General features: G+C 39.4%; 1 protein-coding gene across 1 annotated transcript in view; it reads left to right on the forward strand.

Annotated features, from left to right (window-relative positions):
* The window catches only part of PRDM5 (PR/SET domain 5), a 139,838-nt gene that overhangs the window by 97,138 nt on the left and 22,872 nt on the right, over positions 1 to 19,828 (forward strand). The window contains exon 14 of the mRNA XM_018568857.1: positions 4,201 to 4,286. Within this exon, the coding sequence (XP_018424359.1) occupies positions 4,201 to 4,286 (86 nt within the window). The remainder of the gene's footprint in view (positions 1 to 4,200; positions 4,287 to 19,828) is intronic.

A 19,828-nucleotide genomic window follows, 5' to 3' on the forward strand; every position in this document is an offset into this window, starting at 1 on the left:
TTTTTTACGCTAAACCTTTAATCATTAAAAAACACTCCTAACTGCACCCAGCCTGAGAGTTACAATCTGGGACAAATCTTTTATCAGTCTGCTGCAGGCAGGAGAAAAGCATTGCTTTAGGTTTCTCTCCCCCAGCAATCATTAAGACAATAGCATTGTAAAGGTGCCCATACACTGTACGATTATTGTACAAGAATCGTGGGAAATCCTGCGATCGTGCGATAATCGCAAAGTGTATGGAAGGCATGCGACCGTTTCTACTGTACGGTCGCACGTCTATTTTAATTAGCTGACAACTATCGCAAGACAAAAGTCTTGCGATGGTTGTAAGGTGTATGGGCACCTTAACTGTGGCAGGTGACAAGGTTAAAGGCAGCTGCAAGAAGAAATGCAGTGTGAGGCAAAGGTAACCACAAGCTAGAACATAACTGCTGGTAAAGGCACTAGGATTTACTTGACTGCATCTTCTATTGGAAGGGTTTGACCTTGGATGATGCCTAAACAAAGATGGCACTGGCCATCTAGGGACAAAGAAAGATGAGGGCATTGTCAGAAAAAGTACTCTGGACACTATAAAGTGTAATGAATACCTGCAAACGTTACACTTACACATTGCATGGCCTGCATTCACATAGCATGAAAAGGTATATCTGATGCTAGGAAATATAATCTGTGCCACCTCCTAATTCATAACATTTTTGAATGTAAATTGTAGAAGTGATTGCATGGCAGGATTAGAACATGTCCTCTCTATATCTGTAGTGAAAATATTTTACATAATGGAGTTAAACTAAAAAACATTGTGGATGGTGAGCAGCTAAATCTATATAACCTACCAGACGTGGTGTCGGTAAGGCATGTGTAATTGTATATTAACTGAAAAAACAGAAAAACTAGTCCTATACATTGATGTACAATCATACTATTCATTCTAGCTGATTTAGGCAATTGTCTGTTTACATAGAAATTTCAGGAAGTCTGGGATCAGGTCATGTGAATGTGGTCTTCAGTAAAAAAAAATTGCTTCTACTATTGTATTTTTTTACCTGCTATTAAATGATAAAATTACCTTTAGTGAAAAAAAAGTCAAATATATATATATTTTTTATTCAAAACATCTTTATTGAAACGTAGAGTAGTAAAATACAGAAGATACATTAACTCAATGCAGAAACGTCTAAAATAATTGTTACCGCAATAAACATACCGAGTTACAGACAGTGCGTTTACCACAAAGCTGAATACAGAAATATTTCCCATCCAGGCCACCGCACAGTGGCGGTCTGCCACTACACAGGTAAAAGTCAAATAGTTTTTTCTTTTTAAATTCAAAACGTCTTTATTGAAACGTAGAGTAGTAAAATATAGAAGATACATCTCAAATAATTGTTACCGCAATAAACATAGCGAGTTACAGACAGTGCGTTTACCACAAAGCTGAATACAGAAATATGTCCCATCCAGGCCACCACACAGTGGCGGTCTGCCACTACACAGGTAAAAGTCAAATAGTTTGAGGTTATTTTTCAACACTAGAGCAAGAAAAAGTAGTGTGATTGTCTACAGAAGCCTGCAAAATTTGTGGTTAGAAAATGAAACCTTACAGCTCATTCTCTTCCCTTTTCGATTTGTTCCTTTTTTTTTTCAATCTCTTCCTTTTGCGTTTACACTTGTAAGTACCTATTTAGTTCTTATGTACCAACACTATGCATTATTTTTTGCTTTCCCAGCTTTTCCTGCATATACAGTACAAACAAAATGCAACATTAATAACCATATCATTAAAATATTGTCTTTTAGTAAATCAACATTATGTATATGTACATGCTTTGTGCAAGTTATACATGTTAGCAGCATCAAAAAAGTAACCTTAAATACAGCATGTGTTCACTTTATGAATAATCAGCTGTGACAGTACTATAAATCATCTTCACAGTTGAGATTGGGAATTCCCAGGTGTTTGCCTTAATCAGAAAATACCTTGACCTCTGTAGATTCCAGCCAACAATTTGTATGTATCAGGGATTGACACTCAAGGACTTGAATCTTATAGGGGTTATCCAGGTCTGATCCATGGGACATAAACACCTTCGACTAAATAAACAAAGTTCTGAACACATCCTCAGGTCTGCTGACAGTATGCTAGCATTGTCTGGACTTGGTTAACCTAGAACCACCCTTAAAAAAAAAATCAAAGTCTTCAGATTTGCAAGTACATGTATTTAAAAAGTACTAAGCATTAAAGTGTACAATAAAATATATATACATTTTAATTTACAAATACATTTAATCATACAAGACAGCATAGCGGCATAAATAGAAAAACATATACATTTTAGGAAAAATACCCTACTTTAATTTGATATATTAACAGTAAACATCTACAATTAGTATTTCATTATAAAAATGAAAATTTAAAGTGTACCTATACTGCCTACATCAAATATAATTCAAAGAAAATAGAATGTATAATATGGTATCTCAGTGTACCTTTATTTCCCATCTTGATCCTTGCAGGGAGCTTCTGGAGCTCCCAAAGAGTCCATGCTAATAGCATAGAAACATGTGTCACCCATCCCCACACAGCAGTTCTGAGATCTGTCCATTTGTACCAGCATTGTGGTGGGTAGAGTGGCCCTTCTCTCTATACTTGGTAGTTCTGGTTTTTGAAACTCAGTGAGGAAAAGTTAAGTATTCTATTCAGTGATATCCTTAGTTTTAATTGGGTTAGCATTACAGGTTTACTTTGTTAGTTTGTTCATATACTTATGTGTAATTAATTTGTATGATGGATTATTTGGCTAGCTCACGTATGTAACTAAGAAGGTCATAGCATCTAGCCACCAAAACCTATTTCAGAGGCCATGGCTGACTTTAGACCCCCTCCTTTCCCCCCATGAATTAGTCCATTTGAAACCAAGAGTCTTCCTCTTCCCTTTTTTAAGCTCTTGTTCACCAACTGTTGATTTTCTAAATGACTAATAAGAAAAGGCCGAATAAGACCCTTATCACTGAGCAGCTTAAAGGATAACTACTGTTAAAACAGTCCTCAACAAGCACACCCTATTCTTATACTTAAGCATTATTCAACTAAATCCTATCACTTCCATAGATAAGAGTCAGAGTTTATGTGTCTGTATTTATGCTGTAAGAACTAACGGACAGTGGAGCTGACAGTGTGGCTGCAATATTTGCACTTTTGTACTGCAGTTTGAGCAACTTTCTTGCAGGTACATGTATATCATAATCCTATGATTCCATTCGAATCCTGTCTTCATTACCTAGTGAGCCTCTGACTTTGACAAGTATGAAGAATTGGAATTTTATCTTTTTCTTACAGTTTTCTGGCCACATTCTTGTTGCAGGCCAGTGACTCTGTAGGGTAGTGAATCCAGGTGATGATAGTGCTAGAAACTTCATCTTTAAATACCTAGTCAGCAATGGCAGCTCCTGTTGTTCTGTTTTCACAGTTTCTCTTTAAAGACATTTCAATTTTTTTAGTTGCTACTAGCAGGAAGATAAAGGATCTTACACCAAAGCAGTGAATTTTACACTGTTTAGCTCACACTTTACATAAGATTGCTTCTTTGTGGTATTTTATTAAATGTCATGAATATTTTTTATAAATTAGGAATTCTGTTGTAATTTCTTTTATTTGAATATTGTACATAAAACTACTGTACGTAGCAACATTTTCCAAGTAAATGTACATTGTTAGTTAAATATAGAGTAGGGGGAGGATTTGATTACAGTAATTAAATGTGATGGCTGCAGTCCAGATGGTGGAAATGTTCAACAGATGTGTAGCCATGTTAGCACCCTTTACGAATAGTGTAGTAAAGCAGCACACTGAATAAAAATTCCAAAATGGTTCATAATTCACCCATTAACTGGACCGTCATATTTGCCTTGCATATCTCTGCATGCATTCATATGTTCTTAGGGAACATCAGGCGGCGAGAAGTGATGCTTTGATCCGGCCCAGCATGTAGCCAATGTGCTCTTTTGTTCTTTATGTGAAGTTTTTAAAAGCTCAGATCTTCACTCTCTGTTTTACTCTTTTCGTAAATGAACATGAACCTTGAGCTAGAAGAATGTGCCTCCTTTGACATAGTCATGCTGTGCTTTCCTGATGTGTCAGGGCAGTGTTTTCCAGCCATAGAGTGCATATGGTAATTGTGATGCTTATCTTGTTTGCAGGTGAGCGCCCCTACCAGTGTCCTTACTGTGACAAAGCCTTCAGTAAGAATGACGGATTAAAGATGCACATTCGGACACATACAAGGGTAAGCAAAGAGCACAAAAATAATCTTCAGTAGAAGCTTATGTAGTAAATATATACTGTGAAAATAACACACACATATATACTGTATATATACAGTATTATATATAATATACAGCAGGGGTGGCAAACTCAAATTCATCGGGGGCCGCATCAGCAGTATGGTTACCCTCAAAGGAATACAGTATATATGCATATATATACAGTATATATACAGTGTATATATATATAATTTCTTTATTCTTTTTTTATAGTTCCAGTACTATTTGGTAATGAGAAGAAAAGTATACACATACAACAACGCACATCTGTATGATTTTGCAAAAATTAAAATAGATTGCCAATAACCATGATTTACTGAAACTGAATGTGGTGCATATTTTTGAGTACAGCAAGCAATACCTGGCTTGGAACTATTATGTGTTTGCATTTAAGTGTATGTAAAGGCATTTTTTTTTGTTTTAGATAGAGTTGGAAGAGTTAGACCCTCTATCAAGTACAGGTGAAACTCGAATAATTAGAATATCGTGCAAAGTTCATTTATTTCACTAATGCAACTTAAAAGGTGAAACTAATATATGAGATAGACTCATTACATGCAAAGCAAGATAATTCAAGCTGTGATTTGTCATAATTGTGATGATTATGGCTTACAGCTCATGAAAACCACAAGAACCCCAAATCCACAACCTCAGAAAAGTAGATTATTACATGCAATCAATAAAACAAGGATTGTACATAGAACGATATCGGACCTCTGAAAAGTACAAGCATGCATATGTACTCAGTACTTGGTTTGGGCCCCTTTTGCAGAACTTACTGCAATTACTTTTGCATGATATTCTAATTATTCGAGTTTCACCTGCATTTGTTGTTGTGTACTTATCCATTAGGGAAGTTCAGTTAATTCATTGGGACATCAGTAAGGACCTAGTTGAGGTACTAGCCCTTCCCTTTTTTTTCCCTTATGTCCTTTCTCTTTGACCAATGTCCCTGTAAGAGGAAATCACCCCATCAGTGGCGTAGGCAATAAGGACAACAACCTGATAATGATTCTAATTGTTCTCCACTCAAAACAAAAAGTTTTAGCTGCAGTTCCACTTTAAAACCTTAAATAATCTCCAGCTCCACCTATAAGGTGTATGTTGTCAAAGGGAAATATTTTTGACCTCTTCCATGCCTTTGTCATGTGTATATGCTATGCTGGGGAAACATGCTTCAACCACTTGTTCCACATCACTCACATTAAAATTGTAAAAAGCATGATTCTGACCTGTCAAACAAGTTGAGACACACTTATATATGAACGTTACCTAATGCAGACAACGTGTAAATGAGAAAGATATGTTTCACACAAAATGCACCTACTGGAAGCTGAAAAGTAGCAATGTCATATAACTCTTAATATTAGAAACTATAGAGAAGATATGTTGTCTTTTGCTGGCCTTGGATTGCCAAATATGTCCTCTGTTTATTAGATGAGAGATCTGTTGGATGTCATAATAATCAGTAGCATCCAGCCATGCCAAAACCTTTTTTTCTGACTTAGGACATTTTTTTCCCTGAAAGAAATACAATGTAAGGAATTTCCTTTTCCTATGGGAAAAAATATGATTCTTAAAACAAACAGGTACTGAGAAAATACATAGGGTGCCATTGGTGACGTCTTCTGAAAACACTTGTTGCCTGACTGTTATGTTGACACTGAAGCTATGACTGAAGCTATGTACTTTATGAGCCTTTAATTCTAGAACATGTACTAAGATCTGGAGTTCTGAACCTCACTGGTTTTTATGCTTGTTCCAGGCCAGTTACTTAGAAAATATTGAGGCTGGAAACAAGCAAGACGCATGCATTTTCAGTGTTGGCATTGTCAGTGCATTTCCTGTTTTGTCCAAGTTAAAGTAGAATTAAAGTTTCCATTTTCTTTTGCAAATACAGGTATCCACTGCTAGCAAGCAGTAGATATACAGGTATTCCTCACATAACGACGAGCTCCGTTCCTACGACCAGGTCGTTAAACGGATTGGTCGTTAAGTGAGGAACTCTATACAGTAATGTACTGCATTAGTACTGTACTGTATAGCGTTGCCGATGTACAGTACTGAACAGTGTACTGTACATCAGGCAATGAAAATACTTACCGGGACCCGCAGTGAAGATCGGAGGACACCACTTCCGCCGGCGACACGGCGCACTGACGCGCAAGGTTTGAGGTCGATCGGCGGTCCGTCGTAAGTGCGAGTGGTCGCAAAACAGGTAAGTCAGTAAGCGAGGAACATCTGTATGCAAAAACATAAAAAAATTGTCAAATAGACAATTACTCATCTGTGTCTGCGCCACTCGCTCCCGGCTGCAGAACAGATCTTTCAAACAGCCTGTGCAGGAGGAAGTGTAGGCGGGCGCATGCGCAGTGGAGATCACCGGCAGGGAGAAGAGGAGTGACTCAGTAGAAGTGAATGCACGCACCCGAGAGTGTGCATGCTGGACAGACTATGTGGGATACAGAAGTCTGCGCTGGATCAGAGATCGACACCAGCACTGGAGGCACTTATGGAAACCAGTGAAAGGAAGAAGATGTTCCGATCTAGAGGCATCATATAAGGTAAATATTAAAAGCAGAAACAGAATGGGGGAAAAAACTTGACTTTAATGTCACTTTAAGGTAAGACTCTGTTTTTTTCATCGTAGCAGGTTGATATCAGCAGACACAGTCATGTTTATTTTTATTGCTAGGAATTTTCCTGTACTCTGCTATTGCAAATGAAAGAGGCTGTCATTGCTGGACCCTCCCTCTGAAATTGCTAGTTGTCTGGTTATGTACACCCTGTTGCTCCAATGCTTTGAGTCAATGAGCTTGAGGAAGTATCCAGATCACAATACCAAGATCAACCAGCAGGTGGTGATTTAGATGAAATCTGAAATTATGGGGTCTATTCACAAAGCTGCCGAGGGCAGCCGAGTGAATGACCGATCAGAAGTGAAGTGAGCCGAACACTGTTCGGCTATTCACTTCAGGCTGGTACGGCTGATTTAAGCCGTATATTGGCTGAAATCAGCCGTACATCGGCTTGCTTCGTGTGGCTTCGGATCAGCCAAGTTAAAGTGAATGTATAGTCTCTTTAGTGCTGAATTAGATATATTGTACATATAATAGAGTTCAGCTTGATATAAAAACTTCATATTAAATTGTGTCAATAAAATATTTATAAGTATATTGTAAAGTTTGTAATTATAAATGAACTGTGGGTAGTCTTATATGTTCAGTACATACACAAGCCCTTTCCTGCTTTGTAGTATACAATCATTGCACTTTTTAGCTCCTTTTCACAGTGCAGGTCTTTGCTCTTATTTAATGCGTATCTTGCCGTCTTTGTGGCTTAAATGCAAATATGTTGCATTAGCCAATGTGTCCAATAAAAGTATGGCTTAAAAAACCCAAAAGCAGCAAGAAAGACACATACACCAAAGGAAGGACCAGCTCTAAAAAAAAAACCTGTACACCCTGCATGCCATGCTGACTGTACAAATGAAGCAGCTTAAGTGCGGGTTTTTATCTTTACAGCAGGCATTTGAAATCATGTGCATTGTGTAACCCTCCATGAAAACATGCACTATTGCTCTTTTACTTTCAGTGGTTATTTTCAGACACCTTTAGTGATATCAGTGTGTACTTCATTCTGTATTGTCTCTACATGAAAAGAATATACAAAATAGCTAACGAATGTAAGGGTAGAAAAGAAATGCAGTTTTCTTTCCTAGTATAACAGTACTTTGCTGTTCAGTACCTTCAAACACTGACGAGTACAGCTAACATGGTTGTGCAAATTTCTGCAAGCTTTGTGTGCGTGTTTTAAATACTGTGAAAATATGCTGACTCGCTAAAATAATGCACTCCCTATGTGGCTGATATCTAATCTTTTTAACAGCTGAAGAGAAGGGCAAACTGCTGCAGGTATGAAGTGCTGCCCCCTCCTAGGCCTTCCTGTCATGGTAAATTCACCACCTTCATGATAGACAAAGGTCCCACACTTCGTGTAGTGTCAGAATCTCTCACTAAGTCCCGTACCCACATATGCTCATAAGAATGTAAGTATCAGAAAGTGCCAAAGCTTTGCCTTTTAGAGGGGCTTAATATTCAGCTGTGACAGTGGATTTGAGAGGCTGCTGCAGGTATTTCTCTATGCCTGCAGCCCCCTCCCCAATGACAAAGTCTCTTTAGATAGATAGGTAGAGGTAGAAGCTAGAGATGCCATCTTCTACCTCTAGTAGAAGACGGCCAGAGAGTTCCCTCTAGTGGTGAATCTGCTCATTTATACAGTATATTAAATGGTAACCAAAATTTGGAAGAGCAAATGTATGTAAGAATAAGAGGGTTATTCACGAATGAGCCGAAGGATCCAGCCGTAGCTTCGGCTGATCCTTCGGCTCACTTCAGCCGCCGGAGCCCTTTGGTTCAGTCGAACCAAAGGACTGCTGTACGGGCTATTCACTATAGCCCGTACGGCAGCCGAGCGGCTCAGCCAAGCCGAAGGCATATGCTTCGGCTCAACTGAGCCGAAGTGACAGCCAAATAGTTGCTCTAGCTGACTGATCTCCACGCAAATGAAAGCTAGTTGGAGCCAGCCGTGATCTCACAGCTGGCTCCACCCAGTTGTAATGACAGATCAGCATCCTTAAATGACCTGGGTATGCTGATCTGTCGTTAAACAATAACAACTGGGCGGAGCCGGTCACGGCCGGCTACGCCCAGTTGTTATTCATTGGCTGGGACCTGCTAAAAGACTCTGGCTTCGCCCAATTGTTTTTATTTTGCTGGCATCTGTCAGATGATTCATTATGCAGCGGAAGTTTGTCGCATGCGTTTGGGTCGGCATGCGTCGTTTTGAAAAGAAAAATTGTTTCATTGTTTTATTTCGTCGAGTCGCCATCATCATGGACAACAGACGTTTCGGGGCCGCGCACGTGAGATTAATAACGTGCTGGATTAGTGTGATCCTAGTTCATTTTATTACTTCATTGCTGTGCTGTATGTGTATAGGCCAATGTAGTTGGATCTGTATGTGCGTTATAATTAATCAAAATTAATCGATTAATCGATTAAAAAAAATTCGATTAATCGAACACGAAAATTGTAATCATTACCAGCCCTAAAAAAAATACATCATACTAGGCCGATGCTTTGAGCCAGCTTGTTCCACATCACTCACATTGAAATTGTGCGGGTCTAATGTCCTGTAAGTCATCACGTCTATACACTGTGTATAGACATGAGTACACTGAGGAAGACTCTAATGCAGCAGTGGAGGGGGAGACATGCTGGAGAGCACCGTGACAGCTGGCCAGCTTAAAGCTTCAGGTGAGTATAACTTTGTTATTTTTGAACCTAGACAAAAATGAGCACTAAAGCCTTGCAGTGCAGGGGTAGCCCCACTTCAAGGGTTAAGACAAAGTTTTCCTGGAGTTCTTCTTTAAGACTTAGGCTGAATATTCTGCATCTGAGCTTTTGCTAACCATTTTTTAAACATTTCAGTTTTAAGTGAGCCTGTGTTAACTTTAAAGGTTCTAAACCTTAGGCCTATATGTAACGTACGCACAATGTTCTTGGTGTTCCATCATAGTGAAATATGTTAGGGGGCCGTCCCAGCTTCAGAAACTGGCATATTACAGTGCTTAATGCTCCAGAGCTCCCAAGTTACATGACAAACTATGTCAACATCGGTGCTAGAATCTTTAGGTACCTGCTTTACATGTTTATCTAAGGTTTACAGCATGCTGGAACTACAAAATATACAAAATTATGTAATATATATCCAACATCAGTGTCATCTTATATACAAGAAAAGAAAAGCGGGGCTTTAAAAGTGTCCAAACCATACAAGACGTCCATCAAACATACATGGTTTTGTATAAACGTATATTTAATACATACATAAAGACTTGGTTACAATTAAAATGTCATTGACATGATACAATGTTACATTGAAATCAAACTACCTCCTTTTGGTGCCCATACATGTGTACATATATATATATAATTCATTAGTATAACATGGACTCCTTGAGTCCTGATTTCTGTAATAGTTGTATGATCCACTGTGGGCCCCATCTCCGACGCGTTTCGCAGCTGTATGTGCTTCCTCAGGGAGGTTGGAGGTATTTTCATGTTCACAAAGATGGCTGGATCTTTGGCCCCACATGCTGTCTCGCAATCACCAAAAAGGTGAACAGGTGGGAGGTAACCGGGGATAAACAGGACTATTGCAGAAAATCCCATCGTCTGTGTTGTCCAGGATCAGCAGTCTGCTGATCCTGGGGAAGCACATACAACCTCCCTGAGGAAGCACATACAGCTGCGAAACGCGTCGGAGATGGGGCCCACAGTGGATCATACAACTATTACAGAAATCAGGACTCAAGGAGTCCATGTTATACTAATGAATTATATATATATATATGTACACATGTATGGGCACCAAAAGGAGGTAGTTTGATTTCAATGTAACATTGTATCATGTCAATGACATTTTAATTGTAACCAAGTCTTTATGTATGTATTAAATATACGTTTATACAAAACCATGTATGTTTGATGGACGTCTTGTATGGTTTGGACACTTTTAAAGCCCCGCTTTTCTTTTCTTGTATACAATTCTAATTGGGGGTGTGGTGCCCATCCCTAATGGTTCAATTTAATTCCTATGCTTTAAACTATCAGTGTCATCTTAATTTAGTACAATAACTAAAATGAATCCTGATCCCTCTCTAGCCAGTCATAATGATCTCTGCCATATATGGCATGTGCTATAATAATTAAATTGTGGAATTCCTGAGGTTTCAGTGTGAAAACATAATTATGATTCAACTGATTTGCGTGATTTTGCTTTAGTTTTGGTTTGGGAGATTTAAAATGGGAGTGCTTCATTTCAGAATCAATCTGCCATAAAACCAAATGCAATGCTGTAGGATCATCAACGTCCCAGGCAGCTTTCAGCTCTAGTGGAGTGATTAAATGAGGTAGAAAGGTGTTTTGGAAGCATGAGTCACATAAACAAGCTTGTTTGTATTTGCACGCATAAGATTATGTTGTAAAACATGTCAAATGGCGCAATGGCTATGGCATTATAGTCAATGAACAGTTTCATGAATGTGTCCATTTTAAAAGAAAGATACCGTAGTTGTAATGATTATATAGTATAGTATCTGAAAGATCAGCATATCATGTTGTGTAGGCATCCCAAATCCCAGCTACAGCCAGCATTGAGCTGGACTTTTATGTATAGAAGTGTCAGATTTTTATTTCTTCTGCATCCCTGCTGGGGAGGTTTTTCTTACTTCCTGTTTTGCATGGCTGCCATCAGTGAGGGGGAATTTCCACAATAAAAACACACAAGCAATGAAAACCTGACATTAGAATGAACACTTCCTTAATCTAATTCTGTCTGCATCCATAATAGGAAGATTTCTATTCATTTCTGTTTCTTCACCCATCAAATACATAGGATGTGCAGTAGTGGAATAAACAGAGACTTTACCATTTCCTCACAAACCACTGATCACTTGGCTCATGCCTTCTCCCTGCAAAGAGCAGTGACATCGGTCACCGCTTCCCTTAGGGGTTCCCTCTTCCTTACTCTCTGTTCTTCCAGCGCTCATTGGAGGGACAGACAAAGGAGGGGGTGGGTACCGGTGGTTCTGGCTCAAGAGAGGTAGAGCCAGCTGTCAATCATCAGGCAGCAGGGTGGATGCCAATGTTATTTTCGGGACCTTTCTTGGCTGCGGGCTTGGCACTGTTCTATCAGGATATTGAAAAAAAGTTTGAGAGTTTAATACTGCTTGAAGAAAATCAACAACCCAAAAACATATATAATACATATGTTTTAGCTTTGGAGTTTTCTTGTTATTCCCAACCAACACTTTCTCCAATTTTATGTTTGCATTTCAAACAGATACACTTTCAACAAAGGATCCTTTATGCTTCTTGGAGTTACTTTATATTCAATTTAAAAATACCATTAGTTTAGAGGTTTACTTACTGAGGCCAAGTTCTCTGAGAATTTTTTTACCTGCACTACTCTTTCTTTTGTCTGACTGTCTGATTTATTATACATATTTAGGACATTAAAGGCCCCATTCACACTCAGCGGATTTCCGCTCGCAAATCGCCCATATTGCTGCGCGATATCGCGAGAACTCACTCATCCAATGATTTTCAATGGAGCTGTTCTATTCTACAGCTCAATGTGGCCTGTAGCTCATCGCTTGTGCAGGACCCTTTTTGCCGCGGATGTCGCACAATTTTGCTTCATTTGCATGCAGCCCAATAATGAGGGTCGTGCGATCATCGCCCGAAAAGTCGCGCTATATCGATCGCGCCGAAATCCGCTGCAGGTACATGGCGCTCAGTGTGAAATAAGTGGTTAATTTACAAAATTTCAAATATTTACAGTATATAGAAAGTGCTGAACAACTGAAAACAAAGGTGATGTTAACATACTAGTTATGTTCATTTGTTTTTCTTGTGGTAAAGGGGCATTATTAATGTATTATTATCCTCTTAAGGACCGAGGTCTTTTTAACATTTTTTGCACCCATGGTATAATCCACATTTTAGGCCTGAAAATTACTTAAAACCCCATTATATATTCTCTGAAAGCCAAAACCCTATAGAATAAAATGGCAGCTTTGGAACAAAAAAATTTCCAATTCAGCTCACTTTCTAGTTCAGCTATGTTGTCCTAAATTGTTCACTTCTCCTGTCTTCTCCAAACTCTTCACCCTTTAGTGTATAACTCTGATAGTGTTTGACTAGAACATTTGTCGACATCAACCCTAAAGGTAACAGTAGGTTACTGAAGTGGCTGCTTTGATCATGAACTTGTAGAGCTTTAAAAAGGCTGACGGGTTCACTTTAGGTAAAAGTGCAAGTTTCCGTAGTGGCTTCCAGAAAAGCTAGGCACAAGGTAATAGAATATATCATATATACCTAAATAGATCAAATATGAGTGTCTTAGAAATATATATGGGTGCATGTTGATTTGTGTGCGAGTGATATAGAAGGTATAGTGATATCCTTTTGTATATCAATATTTTTACTCACTTCATTTGGGAGATGTTTGGTTTTAACTAAATTCTAAGTTTTTTCCTCAGAATACTACAGATACTCTATCCACTATTTGCATCTTCAGGCTTTGCAATAGACTACAGTGGAGTTTTTTTAGAGATAGATAAAAATGTAAGATAATTTTTCCCATGAAATAGGATACACTCAGTTTTCCTCTGAGAAAAGTACTGTGTAAATGGATAATTCTGCAATGCTGTCCTGATTAGCCTCTAAATTTATTATGAAAGAAGATATCATAATGTTCTATGCTTAAAGGTAATATGTCCTTTTTATTTACACATTTGCGTTGTTATATGAAGGACTAAAAATGTAACATTGTAGAATATTTTCCTTTTTAGTCAGGTAAATATGAAATATTGCATTTAATTGGGCATATCAACAGGTGGAGCTCTAGTCTTTTTCACATGTTTTATTCTGTCTCCCTAGATGGTTTGCTGTAAAAAAAAAAAAAGCTGGTTTAAAGAGCTCAGTAGCTCAAGCTGATATAAAATAATTGAAAAGTTGAGTATTATTTTAGAGTACAGTAATATTATAAGCAATCATGGACTGTACTTCTCAAAGCAATAGGGCCAGGGTGTTTGTTTGCATGTTAATAAATGCAGATATCAGATCCTGATGGAACATTTCTATCAAAATGATAAATCCAATTTATGTACAGCAATTCCAAAAAAATATTATTTTCTAAAAGTATTGAATTATACGTCATCATTTTAAATATATAAATACATATTAAATAAAATATCTATTTTTTCCAATATGACTCATATCGGTTACTTTGAATATATTACAGTTTATGTTTTTTCTATGCAAAATAGTTACTTTAATACATTATCTAGATGATCTTTAGTAATTATGCACTTTTTTGTTTTTGCCTTGGAATTTGATCCAGTTACTTTCAACTTCCTTAGTGTTTGATTATTATGTCAAAGGGCAGAGAGAAGCACATCCTCTGAAACCACAATCTGTATTAATTCTGCCTAATATGATGCTTCCGAAGTACCTTTCCCTGTATTCCAGAAATGCATTTTATCCTATAGGTTTGCCCATTTTGGATGACCCTCAATCTGTTTGGTGCTCAGGAGGTCTCAGAGTTCCTGGCTGAAGGGGGAAAAGACGTTTCTGATGGACCTCTTAGATAAGTTATTTCCTTTCTATTGCCTTGTAACACAAAGGCTTGGCTTGTTTGAAACAAGCATATTTGTACTTTGTGTCCTGGGAAATAGAGGACTAAATCTAATTATCTTCTGCATCAACATTTTTTTCTCTTCTGTTTACATGATCAGAAACACATTCTAGAACAGTTTAGTAATTTCTGAGAACCATTTCAGAAGGAGGATTGCCCATATCAGCTGTGTCCTAATTTTAACAAGATCCATAAATGAATTGTAATTTTTTTATTTTACTAGTAGGGAAATTGATTATAAAGCTTTGTAGGCATTAGTATCACTAAAAATGGGTGCAGCTTCAAATTAAGTTACCATAACTATCTTGTGCCTTTGCGGTACTGTGTTGTGTTGAATGCAATAGATTGTTACTTTTTTTATTCCGGGGCATTACATCAATGTTTGCTCAAAAATATGCCTTCCAGAATAATAGCTAACACCAAGCTCTAGGTAAATAAATCTGTTGCATGTCATGAATGAGGTACAAAATTAGCCTCCTCCGTTAAAAAAAAAACCCAGAAAATGCTTGATTGAATACCTTTTACTAATTTCCAGAATCTGTTACAGCATAAGAATAATTCAAAATTGTGTTTTCTAGTGAGAAACCAGAGCAGGATATTGTCCCGCTTTCACAGCAAGAGCATATGAAAAAGAAGAAATTGGTTAAATGTATTATACCTACTGTGGCTACACCAGTGACGCAACCTAACAGGAAAACTGTTAAAAGGGTAGAGACTGTGATTTCCTTTAAAGTGATATTAAAGTCAAAAGGATTTTCTGTGTTTCCTTTGTCAAGCAGCGTGCTATGCAGTCACTCTTGTGTGTGCTAGCTAGTAAGCTGTGTGTGTCTCCACAAACTATCAGACACAGTCCTCCTCAGACTGAAGACAGTCAAGTACGCATCCTAGACAGGGAGGAGGACTGGTTTCAAAGGAGGTGTGAAAGAGGCCATTTATATAAAAATGGAATATCAATTATTAGAAATTAATCAATTAGTTGGTTGCAACACTGGATCAAGCTACTCCCCATTGGCACCCTCTCCTCCCTTCTCCATGCTAGTAGATAAACAGTTGCTGGAGTCAGCACCTTTGTGATCTTGTAATAGATAGGAAATTCAGGGAAGCTGAGAGTCTTGAAAGCAGCTGTTCAGAAACATAATGATTGTAAGTACTTGGGCAAAAAATGTAAAGCAATGCTTTGCTGAACAATACAGTATATATTTGTTTGGTCTGGATTCATTATTGGAAAAAAAATTGAGAGTTTAATACTACTTTAAGAATTCTACTAACGGGTAGTTGGAAGCCCTTTTTAAATCCCATTCTACTTTGGCAGGCTCTGCTCTTCACCTTGTTCTGGCTGTATGTCTAATCTATCAAACTGTGGCAGTATATGGTAGATCCCTCAAAAAGGATTTTTTCACCACTGGGGTAGACCCATTCTGAATTGAGAGTGTGAAATAGATGTTTGGAGCCTCACACCACAGTCTGTTGTACATTCAGATTCACAGAACTTTCTAGTTTAAGTGCTGGGACATTGATGCCACATCTAAAGATCATCTGTCACTCTTTGCCTTCAAAGGACAGTGTCTCCTGGGTCCTACACTTGATACCATGATCAAGGATTCCACAGAAGGTCAGAGTGTACTCCTGCCTAAACATAGGAAGTCTAGGGAGAGGTCAGCTGATCCCCAATTATCCCCTTCATCTACTCCCACAGTAGGTGCCCTCAGAACCTAAAAGGAAACAAAAATTGGAGACGGAAGCACCACTACCTGGCGCAATAAATGTGGTGAAGCCGGGTGAGAGATTAAAGGTGATGTACTCACCTATGGTAGGTTGATCATTCGCTTTTTGCAATCGGGGTGAGGTGCGTTAGATGGAGTGGAGCAGTAGCGGGAAACGGCCCCTCTTTAGATGGGTGGTGTAGTGGTATAGCCCGGTGGAGCAAATGGAGACATAAAAGTAGCGAGGTGAGGTAAGATTGTTGAGTAAAAGAAAGGAGAGATTCTGTAACTCACAGCAAGGAAAGTGAAGGCTGGCTCTCAACGACGACGGTGCGGCTCCTGTAGTGCCTGGATGGAAGGCCGTGGAGTGATCTCTGGGTGAATGCTGGCGTGGCTGTCCTGCTGGACATCTGCGGTGTCCGGCGCTGGGGAGCGACGCGGTGCCGGAGGGTGGGCAGTGAAGCTGCCGGGGTGTCACGATGCCCCCTTGTATTGCGACATGCCTGCTGTAAGGGGGGGTGTGTGTGTGGATCCGGAAGGAGCGGAGGTGGATGCAAGCTGGGGCCTCCTAGCAGTCCGGTGTGTCTGTGTCCTACAGCTGTCAGCTTCCGATGCCGGTGACAGAGGTGTGGAGAGAAGGAGGGGGCGGAGCCCAATGTTCAGGAGGTGTTGGCTCGAACGGTGTCGGTGGAGAGATGGAGTGTTGGAAACACTCAATAGGTCCTAGGTTCGGGCTGGCTACGCATTTTGAAGGCAATACCTTTTTTTTTAAGCCGTTGTGCAAAGATGGCAGACTAGGCCCTCAGAACCTGACTCCCAGATAACCCATAAGGCATGTGTTCTGAGACCAGCTAAACCCTCTGACAAACCTTTAGCTTGAATGTGCACCCCCACTTCAACATGTGCATCCTTGTGGGTCCTTAGGTTGTTTGCTCTTCAGGCATTCAGGTACAGAAAGCACCCCATTGGGCTGATAGGGTAGCCCTTGGTTTCTGCTACTCTGCTCAGTTGCTTCTTCTTCTCTTCCCTGTGCTACCACACAGATCAATGCACCTGTCCTAGTCCCCTTGGGTCTCTCTCACTCCTGAACCCCCTGCTGCAGTCCCTGTGCAAGCTTGACTTCTAAACCCCTTATGGGTCACTCTCTTTTTCAGAAAATGTCCCTTCCCTTGGGCCATGCTAAACCTACATCGGTACTGGGTACCCTCCAGTGTCCTCCCTTTCTAGAGAAATTATCTGACCTACTAGGTCAAGTAGGACCAGTTTTGACTGTCCCTCATCCAGATAGAGATCTGCATTTAATACCTCTGAGAACATTGACTTCTGTGATTTGCTCAGTGCATATTATTTACACTTGGACAACCATCTGAACCAAAGAGAGTAGGCAAAGTGGATCCTGGTTAACATCTCCCCAAGGAGATCAACTCCTGCAAGATCAAGCCAGATCTGCCCTTGTCAGATTTCAGCTTTACAAATGTATGTTACCTGTAGAAGATGATATGTATCATAGTCCCTTGTTGGAAAGGTCTATAGCAAATCAACCTTTTAACTCCTCATTATCATACAGAGGGTTGACCTTCTCTTCTTTGCAGGAGCTGTGGTAGTTAGCAGACTCTTCCTCCAGAGATGTCTCCCCTTCTTCCATTTTATCCACACTGCAGCTGTCACAGGTCGGCTCTATAGATTGAGAACTGAGCAGTCACATACTGCTGATCATTCTATTTAGAGGGTTTTTTCCTATGGGATAATAATTATCCCTGTGGATCTTGTGTGCTACCTTAGAGCAGGTGATTCCTTCTACAGTGTAGGATTCCATTCTGGGTAGGTCTCCTGGGTCAGACTCTTTTCCACACCAGTTTGGTACTGCCTTGCCTTCCCCAAAAAGAAGAAAAGTAACCTCTAAGCCCTCCGTCTGCAGCCATAAGCTGCAGACGAAGGTTGTTGGAGGAGGGCCCATTGTTTCACTGAGCTGCCAGTGGGGTGAACACTCTGAACCCTTGTTGCAGATATCCTGGGACTAGAACGGGAAATGTCTCTACGACTTAGGGGGATTGTCCAGTTAGGTCTTGTTCTGGGCTGATCCGCAGCCTTTTGTGAATGGTCCATTAGGCGTTTTTTCCATGTTTTGCCTTTAATCAGTTAGCTTTTCTTGCTGTATTATTAAGAGTTGCTCCATGAATGCCAATGATTGGCTGGATCTGGGGAATCAGCAACTTTCCTAGACCTATGGCTTGAGGTAAGTGATGGGTAGGATTCTTTTTCAGGATTGTACCAGTGCTTCCTCTTGGCTGGAGCCTGAGGGACATTATAATTTATACTATAAGCTTCTAGGTATGCCCATAATTTTACCTCTAAGTTCCCAAAAGTGTCCTGTTTTAGACACCTTAAGACAATTTATGGAAAAGGATATTTGAAGGTCCGTAAATGCATTTCATTTCACATTACTTCCTACTTAATAAATCAGGTCCCTTTTCAATATCAGTTAGGTACCCCACAGATGGCCACACATGTTACAGTCTGATTGTGCAATCTCCTAGGTTTACCAACAACTATTGGTAGTTTCATGTTTTCTCCTGTGAATATGTCTGTATGTGTGTCAGAACTGCATGTCTGCTCAACACTATGCTCATTCTGCAGCATGGTAGAAATCCTTTATGATCAACCGGCGGTCTTTCCTTTTTCAAATGCATCACATCCAAATGGAATGAACTTGGGTAGGAAAGATTCCAGTAGTGTGCCAGCTTGATGATGGTCTGCAAGTCTTCCACTTTGTGTTGGTTTCAAGGAGACATACAGCAATAGCTCTTTCCCCTAGGGAATTCCATTGAGTTGTTGTATAAGATATCTGTATCTGTACACCCTAATTTGACAGTTTGAACACTTCTTCTGTCTCCAAGTTTCCCCTCTCCTCTGTCATAGTTTATATGTTATTAAAGAATTTAAACTACATGTAGACAAAATCTAGCTTTCAATGACATCATTAACGTGTGTCAACTCAATCCTTATGCTAGCCTGAGTGCTAAAGAAAATTAGCATTTACTAAGCACTACTGAAAAGGAATTTCAATGTTTGACTTACAGCTGCCGAGTGCACACAGTAGGGAACCCTGTGTGGATTTAGATGGCTCAGCTCAAAGTGGAAAAAGAAGTGTTGAGTGAGGACCACCCTTGGAAAACAGGGGTATCATTGCCAGTGATTTCACTATTGCAATTACACAGTTGCCAATCGATATAAAAGCAGTGCAGCAGCAACATACATACCAAAGCCCTTGGACTATTCCATGTGTGATTTCATGAAAGTGATATGCAGTGTCATGACCTTGTAGCTCTTTTTGGTTTCCGCTCAGCACGAGGTGTTCACTGCATTGACCCTTGCAAATCTGGACAGAACTTGTGAATAATAGGAGCTTAACACCATAATGACTGTGCCAGTGTTGTGTTTAGTCTGTGGCTAACAACAGTTAATAACATAATGTACTGAGTAAATATGAACATTTTCATTTTATCTCAGAGTGTATTTAATCTGAAATGTCCTCT

The sequence above is a fragment of the Nanorana parkeri genome, unplaced genomic scaffold (genome assembly GCF_000935625.1).
Source record: "Nanorana parkeri isolate BGI_ZX_2015 unplaced genomic scaffold, ASM93562v1 scaffold1254, whole genome shotgun sequence".
NCBI lineage: Eukaryota > Metazoa > Chordata > Amphibia > Anura > Dicroglossidae > Nanorana > Nanorana parkeri.